The 11932-nt window shown below is 40.7% G+C and overlaps 3 protein-coding genes and 1 long non-coding RNA gene across 10 annotated transcripts; all 4 read right to left on the bottom strand.

Moving 5' to 3' along the window:
- Positions 1-198: 198 nt before the first annotated feature.
- On the bottom strand, positions 199-4200 carry LOC146220013 (rab5 GDP/GTP exchange factor-like). Of its 3 annotated transcripts, none has more exons than XM_084694676.1 (9): positions 3971-4200; positions 3260-3446; positions 3029-3159; positions 2720-2871; positions 2521-2590; positions 2259-2394; positions 1882-1976; positions 1469-1725; positions 199-1356 (listed from the first exon to the last, which is right to left on the bottom strand). In XM_084694676.1, the coding sequence occupies exons 2-9, from the start codon at positions 3421-3423 to the stop codon at positions 925-927; spliced, it is 1437 nt and encodes a 478-aa protein (XP_084550802.1). In that variant the 5' UTR covers positions 3424-3446; positions 3971-4200; the 3' UTR covers positions 199-924. The 3 variants fall into 3 exon arrangements, with proteins under 3 accessions (XP_084550802.1, XP_084550801.1, XP_084550803.1); XM_084694675.1 differs by having other exon boundaries at positions 3915-4035; XM_084694677.1 differs by lacking the exon at positions 3971-4200 and adding an exon at positions 3658-3674.
- A 113-nt stretch (positions 4201-4313) lies between these two features.
- On the bottom strand, positions 4314-7166 carry gtf2h3 (general transcription factor IIH, polypeptide 3). The gene is made up of 13 exons (XM_084694678.1): positions 7043-7166; positions 6691-6770; positions 6474-6580; positions 6222-6364; positions 6021-6083; positions 5899-5928; positions 5775-5803; positions 5623-5697; positions 5258-5311; positions 5109-5177; positions 4870-5005; positions 4674-4710; positions 4314-4584 (listed from the first exon to the last, which is right to left on the bottom strand). The coding sequence occupies exons 1-13, from the start codon at positions 7050-7052 to the stop codon at positions 4518-4520; spliced, it is 900 nt and encodes a 299-aa protein (XP_084550804.1). The 5' UTR covers positions 7053-7166; the 3' UTR covers positions 4314-4517.
- A 236-nt stretch (positions 7167-7402) lies between these two features.
- LOC146220011 (transmembrane emp24 domain-containing protein 2-like) lies at positions 7403-9916 on the bottom strand. 2 transcript variants are annotated; one of them, XM_084694680.1, is made up of 5 exons: positions 9605-9916; positions 8907-9099; positions 8707-8727; positions 8222-8329; positions 7403-8124 (listed from the first exon to the last, which is right to left on the bottom strand). In XM_084694680.1, the coding sequence occupies exons 1-5, from the start codon at positions 9782-9784 to the stop codon at positions 8000-8002; spliced, it is 627 nt and encodes a 208-aa protein (XP_084550806.1). In that variant the 5' UTR covers positions 9785-9916; the 3' UTR covers positions 7403-7999. The 2 variants fall into 2 exon arrangements, with proteins under 2 accessions (XP_084550806.1, XP_084550807.1); XM_084694681.1 differs by lacking the exon at positions 8707-8727.
- A 353-nt stretch (positions 9917-10269) lies between these two features.
- LOC146220010 (uncharacterized) lies at positions 10270-11884 on the bottom strand. 4 transcript variants are annotated; one of them, XR_014751084.1, is made up of 3 exons: positions 11739-11884; positions 11282-11369; positions 10270-10741 (listed from the first exon to the last, which is right to left on the bottom strand). It is a non-coding gene; the product is annotated as an uncharacterized LOC146220010 (long non-coding RNA). The 4 variants fall into 4 exon arrangements; XR_014751082.1 differs by lacking the exon at positions 11739-11884 and adding an exon at positions 11546-11702; XR_014751083.1 differs by lacking the exon at positions 11739-11884 and adding an exon at positions 11471-11698.
- Positions 11885-11932: the final 48 nt, after the last annotated feature.

Here is an 11932-nt window from a genome sequence, read left to right as displayed (position 1 = left end):
GCTGATTCTCAACGACGCAGCTGTTTTGAATGTTTATCTGCTCTCCAACGGCCATATTGGCAATTGCCTGTTCTCATTCACGTTATCAATGTTATCTTACATTATACACTGAGCAAAAACAAAATGATCCAACATTCAGTTTCTTATAAACGGGTAATCTTTTTCAACACTTGAAAACATGTCCGTCACACACTATCGTTGATAGTTTTGTAATACTTTTATTACCACGTGGAACAGAAAGGTCACAGTTGAGTTAGTGTCTTTTCAACCGAGATTAAGTGGTACAAAGTAACAGGTAGTATTTAGCACAAAATCCTCTCCACCTTTGGTCCTCAACTTGCATTACAGATAAAATGTACATATGGTTTTATTCACATTATTCTATTATAATTTATTACCACACTAGGAAGGCACTTGTTTATTTTAACTTATTTAGCTTATACAAGTCATTATAGCAATAAATATTTATTCAAATATTTGCAGCTACCCAAATGCCTTAATTTTCTTCAAAAATATTGCTTTAACAATTAACTTGAATATTTAACATGTTAAAATATCCTTCAAGTTAAAATATCCTTCAATACGACAATATAAATGTGTGGCATGTAATGAGACAACCTATGTGCAAACATTCAATGTACATTTCTAAACCTGAACAAGCTCAAGTATATGTGTAAACAGTTGGCAGCTCTGTGCGACCTGTGAAACCCAATCAGAGGCTTCAGAATATCCCAACAAGAGTACTAAGGATGTACTCTAGGTTCTGTTTCTAATGTGCAAACATGGCATTGAGGAATGTGGAAATGCTTCAGAAAACATCCATGCTGCTATTTGGTACCTTGACGGCATTCGCTTGCCGCTTTTTATTCCTGAAAAAAAAAAACTTCCATCGACCTGGAGGGCTTCACCAGGATGAATGACTGACTAACAGTTCGTATCTGTTGTTGAACTGTCCTTGTTAGATTCTGGATCCGCAAGCACGGGCAGGCCTTCACCATCCTCCTTCCCTGCTTTCGGCTGGGCCGAGACAAGCTCGCTCTGTTTCATCTCCGACAGGGCTGTGATTTCTTTGTGCGCCAGATAAGCCTGGCTTGTTGCTGCGTCCACCTGCTCCTCAACAGACTGTACCCACTGCTGTAGCTGTTCCCTGAGAGCGTCCACTCCTTGGGTCACCCTCTCCTGCCGGCCTCTCAGATCCTCCAGTTGGTCCAGCGTCTCTCGAGAGACCCGGCGCCTCTCGCTGGCTCCCAGGAACACCGAGGATGCGCGGCGATCCTGCATGTACCCCTCGAACTCCTCTGGACTGAGATTGAGTGCTGGTCCGTCCAACTTCTCAATGAAGGCCACGGCACAAGACTACAGTAAAGAAAAAGGTAGATTAAGCATTACTTAATGCCTACCGCACAGATAACGATAAACCGATTTGATCTGGGACTGTGTAAATGAATGTTTTTATGAATGAATTTACCAAATTGGTGAAGTAGTAACCACTCTCGCCTGCCATCAAGCTGTGAGGAAGCCCGAAGCGGATGACGTACTGCATGTTGGAGTGAAGTCGAGGCGGGTTGGCCTTCAGCACCACGTATATCAGACCCGACAGAAAGTCGTCAGCGTTGGCCGGCTCGCTGTTGGAGCTGGAGAGAGCCTGGAAGATGTTCTGGCTGCACTTGGACACGCACGACAGTTTGTCCTGTGGCGCTCGCTTGGCATCCATCTCAATTATGGCTGATGGTGGTGGTGGTGGTGACATTTCAAAGTATTAAATAAAAAAATAAACATACTTTTAAAAGGTTGGTTCTAACACAAAGCCTGAACGAGGAAATAGAAAGACAAAGAATGTTGTTCACCTCAGTGAGAGGTGAGATTTGTGATGTCAGTTACCTGTTATGGCAGGCAGGAAAGGATCTCTGGTAATCTCAGCTTTGTGATCAGGAAATGGGACCCTCAACATCTGGGGTGTAATCCAGTTGAAAGACCTGCCAGAGGTTCCATTTGAAAGGATATTTAAACATGACTTTTTAAGCCTATATAAGTGTTGAAGTGAAAATGAAAATATAAAACAACAGTGTTCAACATTGCACTTTTTCTACTGACAAATATAGATAAAAAAAATTATATTGAAGACAATATGAATGTATTTAAATGTATGTATGTAAATCTTGGAAGACTAAAACTTTTCCAGCGCTGTAGAAACCAACAGGCCCACTTAAATTGCATTTCGGTATTTATAATCAAATAAAAGAATACATGAATATTACCGTATTCTTCTCTGGAGCGCCAAATCTTTCTGTTCGTCGTCACAGCTGTCATGGCAGAAGACCCATTTGTGAAGGCGGGTCATGATGAGCTTCTCTATGTGTTCCATCATCTGAGAGACCTGAGTCTCAGAAAGACCTGCCAATATATTTCATAAACAAAGAGTTCTAATCCGGTCTAATACAGTGTCGATAAAGTTACATCTGCATTCATTTAAATGTCGCAAGAATTCACTTCACAATCACAGTCTGTCCCGGTACTCACCGTGGAAATACTCAGTGATGCTCTGGTAAAAATCTTGCACAAGATCAGACTGCTTCTGCACAGGTAGGTCCTGAAAGAGACATTTGAGGGACTGAGAGGCTAAACAGAAGGCAGAAAACAACACGATCTCTCCATACGTAAACCACTGCTTTAGAGGACGTGGAAGTCTCAGGGGTTAATAAACCGTGATGGTGATTACATGGTAAGCCTCGACAGTGTTGAGGAAGGCTGTACAACGCGACTGCAGGCCTTGGGAGGTAGGTTTCCGAAGCAGCTTCAGAAAGGTGGTGAAGTCCCCTGGCTCCAGGCTCCGGAAGTCTTTCAAGGCTGCAGCCTGGAACTCGGAGGACTCTGGATTAAAAAAAAAAACAGACAGGTACCCATTTAAAAACATTTGAGTTTCACTAACTGTAGTGCGATGATGGACTACGTGAAGAAGCGTCAGACGTCTGTTGTTATTGTTTGCCGTAGGGAGTCATAATGAACAAGGCCACGTGCACTACACTACCTTGGGGCTTTGAAGGGGATTGCCCGCCCCAGAAGAGCCTCCGCATTGTGTTAACTCGACGGCCCTTCTCGATGCTCTTCTTCTCCTCAAACTTTGAGAAGGTAAGCGAAGATCCTCGGTCACTGTCGGGGCTGCGAAAGAGGTGGATTACTCAAGATTAAAAATCTGTCAAATCGAACAGGTTTAGTACCGTCTCGTAAGACTTGATGATACAATAAAAGGACTTCAAACCTTTGTCCACTGTCATGTTTTTTTGTTTCTGCTGTTCGGTTCTGCGCTCTCCAGCATTTAGAGCAAAACCCTTGCCATGCAGGATTTCCATAGTAACCACAGGCATCCTTGCAGAGTAGTTCCGCCTGCGTGACTCGGATCCCTCGCTGCTTATCCCCCATCATAGCTGATCTGTGTCCCTCACCACCTGTTGACAAAACAAACAGAAAAGCAAAAAAACTATCAGAACTCATACCAAAAAAATTCCATGTGCTACATTAATTAAGACTCATTTTTGCTGACGTCGAGGTTAGTCTTGTGACCATGGCATGATAAAAGCTAAACCCCTCCAGGCCTTCCTTGTTACAATACTGGACGACAAGCGCGTTACAAACTAATAAACTCGATCAATAACTTACAAAATACAAAAGACAACCAACTCGCGAAGGCGCACTCAGCTAGCTAGCTCTAAAAAGCTCAGTTAGGCTACGTAGCTAGAAAGATAAAACCTTTTAAAGTCTCTTAACTTGTAGGCAAAGTGACCCTAACCAGCTTGCTTGCTAGCTACCACTGTTTGTAGCTAACGCCACGGCATCTGAACTATTGTGTCAGCACAAGCTAAACGACGAACAAGAATATCCATACGTCCAAACATATTTCAGCCACTGTAATTTACTTGTAAATAAACCACGTCCCATCCAGTACTTGTTAATATAGTTAAATTCGCTTGACCTGGACGATGTGTTCAACAGTCTGCGTTGCTCAGCTGTTCCTTGAATCGGTCGATGACACCGGAAAAAGTTCCAACGCGAAGATTACCGAGTGTACATTTGAACATGCAATTGGTGGTTTTAATCATGCTTTTAATCCTTAGTACAGCAGTATGGAGGCAGATCGGTGACAATGTTTTGAATTTTAGAAGCCATTGAATGAAATGTAAACACCACTGAATTTGTTTGTTTTGAATTCCCTTTAAAATAAAAATTGATTTAAATCAGATCCAAAAATGATAGGTTCAGAAATTCAGGCTTGTCAAATTCGATGGTAAAATTCAGATCGATTCATGAGCCAGTGCTAAACCCAAATATCAAAACAATTTATTAATAGAAAACGCTATTTACAAGTATCAAGAACAGCCACAAACATTGGAATTGACACATTTTGTAAAACGTTTGTGATTTTTACACTCACAGTGGTGCTGAGAATTGTATCTACATACAAACATTTGAACAATGAAACCTTTGAATTACAACAATACTGTTATCATATTCATTCCACATCAGGTTGGTTTCAGCTTCTTCTTCTTTGCTTTCACCATATGTGGCAGCGGGATCTTAAATGCAGTCCTACAAGCAAAACAAGTGTTTCAGGATGAGCTGGCACGTCAGTAACACGTGTCTTGATGATCGCGTGTAACACTGTTTGTAATACTCACTCGCAAGTGGTGCAGATGGGACTGAAGTTGCAAAATACTTCAAAAGAATGAGAGAAGATTGTTATAAGAAATCCCTATTCTCTGCCCCTCCATCATTTTTTTTTTCTTTTCTTATTATTCTTAGGGGTGCTGAGATGAAATTTAGGGGTGCTCAAGGGTCTAAAATCACCACTGGTTGTAGGTATGACAAACTTACTTGACAAACACACTGAGCAGACATAACCAATCTCTATGAGGTTTCTGTGGCAAAAGCAGGCCGCTCTGTAATCCACGCGTACAGGTGGAGGAAGAACTAGCTGAGAGCGCTGCTCCAAGTCTGGCAGAAATACCCACTGTCAAGAAAACATTCAGTTTCAAAGTATAATCATTATTATCAGTGTTGCTATTAATTAATAGCTAAAGGTTAAGCCTTCTTCTTGTATGCATCAGTCTCACCAAAAGGTATTGTGCCAGGCCAATCTTCTGTGGTATCTTTAGATACAGTCCCCCAGTTATGTCACAAGCCTGAGGCCACAAATAGAGATTAACTTAATAAAGAGGATATAAAGTGGACATTCAAAGGAAAAGAGGGATATTTTAAGTACCTGTTGAAGAAGACCGGATTCGGAGTCCAAAACACAGGCGTCTATAAGGATATTCTGAAATAAACAGAGCATAAGGACATATTTTCCCAACGCTTACTGTGGGGGGCCGGGGGGGGGCTAGTGACCTAGTTGGTAACCTGGATCAATGTATGGTATACAAGGTTATTCACAAATGTTATTCTATTTTGGTTTGAGGCAATGCATGTGAAAGATTACGAGGATGTGATTAGAAGGTTACATGAAAGATTGGTTTAGAGTGGATCATGGAAGGTGACGAAATGAAACAAGAGGACGTTTTGTGGTTGTGAAGAGATGTGACGTAAAATCTAGAGGTTTTTAATAAGAGTTTGATAAAGGTATATTACCTGTCTCTGTGCAGCAAAGATCACATTCATGAAGTTCATATACTGCCTCGCACAGTCCTCTGCTGCTTTGATGACCTGTTTGGTAAATATACCAAACGTTATTTGATACAAAGACAATGTGTTAATTCCCTAACAAGCACATGTTAACTCACCAATATCCTTGATTTTATTTCTTGTCCAGCTGTAAATAGGGCAAATATTTTAAAGGATAAATACTTAATAAAAAAATTAAAAAATCACAATTTAGAACTAGTGTGTGCTATTTTGACAATGTACCTTCAAGCTCCTTTGTGACTCTGTGAATATCTGCATTTTGAAAGTTGAAGAAATAACAGACTGCTGTTATGGTATATTTTCACACTATCTAATGTACTCCATCATTTAAATTAAAAGGATACAGCACAGAGCTTTGGCTAATGAGCCAGCTAATAACGTATCTGTCTGGTGGCCCCTCACTTCCGCTGAAAAACAGAGATCAATAAAGTTAGCCAACAGGGTTTGAAAAAGGCATATGACAATACCTTTTTTAGGTAGCAGTCAGGCAAATATTTTGACCAAGTATGCTTATCGAACGGAATAGATTCACTCAATACTCTTACTTCTTGACATGAGATTCTTGATTTCGTCTGCAATTAAATCATTGGCAACTGACAGGAGTTCGTACTTTCCATCCCCACTCGCGGACTGCACGTCACCCGAGCCCTCCCCAATTTTCCAATGTTTGCTGGGGTACAGAAAGTGACTAATGCAGGTAACATAGAAGGGAAAACATAAATAGTAATTACTCATTTGAGAAAGACAAGAACTCACTCCTGATACGCATTTAAATTATAGTAGTTGAGTTAAGTTACCTTTCCTGACAATGGCTTGCAATTATGGCTAACTTGTTTGTCCTGGTCATAACCAAGTGCGAGTTGCCCATCACCATGACAGCATCCAGACACTTGGACAAAGTAAACTGAAAACAGACATAAGTCACAATTTGAGTCTCAAATAAGCACGTACAGTATGTTTATAACACATAATGATATGCTCGTGGAGTGGTAGGCTAATAATAGCACAAAATACCTCTGGATCTTTTTGGGCTTGCTGGCCCCACCATAACGGGTTTACATCCACAACAATGACCAGAAGAATAACCTCGTCCTCTGCAATAGTTAAATATATTACAAAAGATACATTACTGCTTATCTACAGCATGTGCAGGGTGCATACAAATCAACAGTTTTCATAGCAAGCATGTGTTACAAGAGCTGCTGTACCTAGTATCAAGTGGCTAGCTTTGTCAGACTGCTAGCTAGCTAAACATTGCATGCCTTTCTAATAGCTATTAACCAGCTAATTCAGAGCACCCTAGCTGATTAGTAGACATTCATTCACTATACTTTAGGTGATCATTATTTAAGTTATCACTCCATACCCGATGCCATCGCCTCTGCAAACTTTCAGTCACAACACTAAAGAACAGCCTGACAGACGAGTATGCACGCTGGAATCAGATGCGACGTCATCAAAAAGAGACGGTGCTTTGTCCACCGATAACAGCTTGGTTGACTTTAGACGCTGACGCAACTCTATCTAGGAAGAAACGAAATCAACGTGGAAACGGCAATGTTGCATGCATTAAGTGTATTCTGAAAGAAAAAAACACAAAAAATATCACCATTAGCTAACGCGTATTTTTTTACTTATAATATTTAAATGTGGGTTTCTATCTATGATTTTAATGTTTGAAAGAGTAATCAGGATCAAAACAGTACGGGGCGTTATATAATGAAAGTTACGAGAAAACGTTCACTTTTATTGTTACCAATAGAACTGGTTTCATAGATTTGTAAATCCACTTTTACAACCGATTTGCTCAAGAAATTCAAGCTCAGTGCTGGAGATTTTGAATAGTACATTCCACTCCCTCTGTAGTGTAATAACGGGAACATACCCATTGCATGTATTTGTATTGTGTTCTAAACAACCATTGACTGACATGGGAGATGGAAAGATTTATTGGTACATTGTCAGTCCCCCCAAAACACATCTAGTGCAAACTGAATATTCACTTAATGAACAAAACAATAAATGTACTATAACTTCATTTAAAGGATAATCAATTCATCATCAAACATCATTCTCAGTCTACCGCAACGTTCACTCAGCCAACAAGTTAACAGAGAAAACGTCATCCTTCTGTCTTTAGGCGCTTGGATACGTGGCATGTAATAAACCTTTGAAGATCAGCAATTAATCCTCAACAGTACTGGTATCAGCATCTCTGGAGTCCATGCTTGCTTGGTTGCTCAATCCCAACATCGCTGCAAGGCAGTTGACAGTGACTGAGAATCGCTTTGGACTTAAAATGTGAAGAAAAAAAATCCATGCTTTAAACAACTCTTCGTACTTCGAAAAATCTTTTCAGGTAGTATATCTGTCCGAGAGTCATGGCTACCAGTACAAGAGCTTCAAAGAAAGACCACAGAACCACACGACTGTTTGTGTTGTCATTGACTGTGGGGGGAAAAACACACAAGTATTATAAAAATACTTATTCTTTTACATGTGACGCAACTGACAAAAACAAAACTTTTTGCAGTGTAGGCCTTACTTGCTCTGTGTATCCTCTCCCTAACCTCCATGTACTCCTGTTCGTGTTTTACCGCCGTCATGGAAACTGCCATCTCGTTGATCATCTCCTCCAACTTGTTTTGATGAGCTGCGAGCAAAAATAGAAAATTACTACCATTAACAATGTCAGTGAACATCCCATAATGTACTAAACATAATACATACTACATAAAATACTAAAACCACTCTCTAAAGCCAGCACTTATGGCTGAGGAAAAGGGCATTTGAAAATTCCAGCATTACCGAGCAACCGGTTAGTGTCTATTAGATCAAAAAACAAAACACCAGAAAATCCTAGCAACTCAGGCAAACAACCAAATAAGCTCAACTTGCAGGACTATGCAACTAAACTTTCGAGCTACATTTGGTCAGCCATGTCCATCAGTACAACGGTCTACACTTTGGGAAAACTCCATCCAGAATGCTAAAAACGGTCTCTAATCCCATGCAGTTCTGTTCACCTACCGTCCCATGTGTCACCGCCACCTGATGAAGGAACAGAGTGAGAGTGGGGAGACTTGTACAGTACAAGGAACACGAAGGAAACAGTTTTGAGAAGAGGAAAAGAGAGAGAGAGGTTCTCAAACCGAAAATACATCCACAGCTAAAGCCTTCAGTTTAGAGAACCGCAGCTTGATAGTCTTGTCCTCAAGGTGGCGGCCTACCTTCGGTCTCCATGCCATCTCCCTTGGGGGCCTCTCCAGTGTCAATGGTAAACATGACGATTTTGGGCGTCATGGTGGACATCTTGTTGCTGAAGCAGAACTTGTATGTGCCATCCATGTGGGCAGCAACAGAATACTTTCCACTGGATTCTCGGTCTCCTTTGTAAACCTGTTTTCCATCTGGACCTGTGATCTTAGATTGTACAAATATCAGCCGTTTATTTTCTCTTTAGTGACAGAATTGCACATACTACCAACAGGGTGCATTGTTTGATGTGCAACACTGAATCTTTAGTAGTTATCAGCACGAGAAATCAAAGACTGAAACGGGGGTCGAGCGTTTAATCTGTGACCATAATCAGTTTCTACTACCATGCTTCAATCTCGGTCTAATTGTTGGAAATGGTTAGCAAAAGATAACCTCAAGATAAGAATAGTATCTAGTTAGCAGATGGCTGTATACAGTATAGTGAGTCCAACGTGTGTGTTTTTAGTTTAGAATGAAAAACTAACGTTAACTTACTAGTAGCTATAAACGCAGTTTGCAAAAAGGTTGCACTACCAACGCCAATCTTGTTGCTAGTAGTCAGCTAGCTGTGACAGCTGTTTTATGTCAACACTTCTTACGATGCAACACTGCCATTAGACTAGAAGACGGAACTCATGTTTAGGATCGTGTAGCATAGCATGTCCCTTACCTCCACATCAATATCAAGAAAACCTCCTTCAGCTACTTCAAACATGAGACCCATCTTGGTGCCAGAGTTAACCCGTTCAAAAAAGCACTCTTCAGCATGTGCATCTATGTTTACAAAGTAACCCGACGCTTTGACGGACAGCATAGCTAAAAGCAACATAATTTCCGGGAGAATAAACATGGTTGTTCTTTAACATATGTACAAGCTAAGAAATAAATAAAACTACTAAAACGCTCAAGGTGAACAGACTCCTTTTAGCGAGCCTGGACACAGCAATAGGCAGCCAACACAGACATCAGTGTATTAACTCATTTCCTCCGGTCGAAGCAAGAACTTCCGGTGAGAACTTCCCCCTGAGGAAAGTGGTTCCCCCCTGTATATTACAGTCTGGCCATTTATAAAGCAATACAGTGATGCTGGTGTATGTTACTGTAATCATTATGTATAACAAGTTTCATCTATACATCTGTCTTTTACACTGAGAACACAGGGGGAATAGGGAAATCCGTTAACAAGTATAACAATGTTATTTTCTTTTCCATTTTATTAATTATTAACGCAGAATACTTCAATTGCCATTAAAGGTAATTCAACTTGTTTTAATTGTATGATGAGATTTTTCAAGGATGCTAGGATGAACATCCCTGCCCTGGAATAGACTGTAGCCTAATTTAACGGTCAGTTCATTTCGTTGCATGTTCCCCTTTAGCAGCAGATGACCACACGACACACAAACACGTCAACCTTTTATTGATTATGAAGAAGGCTATTCACTAAATACAGTAGGCCTCTTTGTTCGATACATTTGTGCGAAGGCTACTGTATTAATACATTCAAAAGACGCTACTATTAAGCTGTATATGTTGGCAATGTGCAAATCGCCTACAATCCCCATTTTCTCATGCCCACCACACAATACGTGGTCCAGCGAGCAATAAGTAACCCGCCGAACAATACAGTATAACTAAAGAGAACGAATTTGAGAACTTCCTTGAAGGTTCTAAGGAAGCGGATGATGAGCAAGGGCTCTGTGTTCCAACTGATGTCCTCGGTAACCGGCTCGGTTATTGTCACTCTCCGATGATTCCTGTTGTTTACCAGGTGTCCCATATTGTTAAGGAGTTTGCCTTTGGCGTTCTGTAATTATATCACGAAAAGTTTGTTTAAAACTAAAAGGTCCTTCCTTATCTCTCTCTCAGTCTCTCGCTCTCAGTGTCTCTCTCAGCCTTTCTCTCTCTCTCACACACACACACACACACACACACACACACACACACACACACACACACACACACACGCACACACGCACACACACACACACACACACTCTGTCACACTCTCTGTCACACTCTCTGTCACACTCACACACAACAACAACAACAACAAAGCAGCTATTAGCAATGCCATCAGTGATTGATTAATTATTCATATGCAAATGGTTTGCTTGTAAATGATTTACGATCACTCACAATATACGGTTCGACATGAACACTTGCATTTAGAATACAGCTAAATATAATCAAGCATAATATAAACAGCCATGCAGTATTGGCTACTGGCAAAACATTAAATGACGGACATTTTTTATACAAATAGCCTTACATTTCATTATTGTAAGTTACTTAAAGATACTTGATATATGTTTTCTACACTTCCATAATAAATTGTCAAACTTACCCTTTTGTTGTTAGTCTTTTCAACTTGCGGTCTAGTTTAAAGCGTCTGTATTCAGCCGGTGGAAATCTACAAGTGGACGGTGCTTCACCTACGAAGAGCAACAGCACTGATTACAAAGTGGGGAAACCCTTTTGGTCTGTCAAGCTACATATTCCACCTGCTTACCAAAAACAATAAATTCTCAAATACCTTTAATATGCTATACCGTGGCATCTAGACAAAATAATTCTACCATCACACACAAGATAAATAGCCTACAAATACCAATTTCCCAAAAGTTGAACAGACTTCTTGTGTTTGCCTATTCCTTCTGAGTAAATGTAGTCCTGTCCAAGGTTACACTAAATCCGCCGATTCCTGTCATTAGATGTTTGTGTCCCGCTGTTAGCCTGCTGTCTGCAGCCATTGATTAGACCGAAGAAAGCCAAACTCCCAACTCAAACGCTTTTATCCTTACCGGAAGATGGAGCAAATGGCTTCCTAATTCAATCAGCGTCCTCCGCTGTCAAATGATGGGTAAGAACCAGACGGCAGAGAGCCATTATCGGCTGATCGGGAGGCCTGTTATGGGGCTAATTGGTCCTCTGGAGAACCGGACAGCTGAAGACTCGCTCTCCTATTCCCCCTCTTTACTCGGCCTCATTGAGTTCA

The sequence above is a fragment of the Hypomesus nipponensis genome, chromosome 28 (genome assembly GCF_054491055.1).
Source record: "Hypomesus nipponensis isolate SF chromosome 28, ASM5449105v1, whole genome shotgun sequence".
Taxonomy (NCBI): domain Eukaryota; kingdom Metazoa; phylum Chordata; class Actinopteri; order Osmeriformes; family Osmeridae; genus Hypomesus; species Hypomesus nipponensis.
Note: the sequence above shows the minus strand (reverse complement) of the source record. Positions and strands in the feature narration are given on the sequence as shown.

Excerpts from the sequence above, each read along its gene's own strand:
- gtf2h3 (XM_084694678.1), bottom strand. Across the intron at positions 5,312-5,622 it reads TCTTTGCTGCACAGAGACAG|AATATCCTTATAGACGCCTG; the intron begins GTAATATACCTT and ends TGTTTATTTCAG. Across the intron at positions 5,006-5,108 it reads GCCTGGCACAATACCTTTTG|TGGGTATTTCTGCCAGACTT; the intron begins GTGAGACTGATG and ends TTTTCTTGACAG.
- LOC146220011 (XM_084694680.1), bottom strand. The coding sequence starts at position 9,784 with ATGTTTATTCTCCCGGAAATTATGTTGCTTTTAGCTATGCTGTCCGTC. Across the intron at positions 9,100-9,604 it reads TTCTTGATATTGATGTGGAG|ATCACAGGTCCAGATGGAAA; the intron begins GTAAGGGACATG and ends GTACAATCTAAG. Across the intron at positions 8,330-8,706 it reads TGGCGGTGACACATGGGACG|CTCATCAAAACAAGTTGGAG; the intron begins GTAGGTGAACAG and ends TTTTGCTCGCAG.
- LOC146220013 (XM_084694675.1), bottom strand. The coding sequence starts at position 3,936 with ATGGGACGTGGTTTATTTACAA. Across the intron at positions 3,160-3,259 it reads AAACATGACAGTGGACAAAG|CCCCGACAGTGACCGAGGAT; the intron begins GTTTGAAGTCCT and ends CCTCTTTCGCAG. Across the intron at positions 1,357-1,468 it reads GTTACTACTTCACCAATTTG|TCTTGTGCCGTGGCCTTCAT; the intron begins GTAAATTCATTC and ends TCTTTACTGTAG.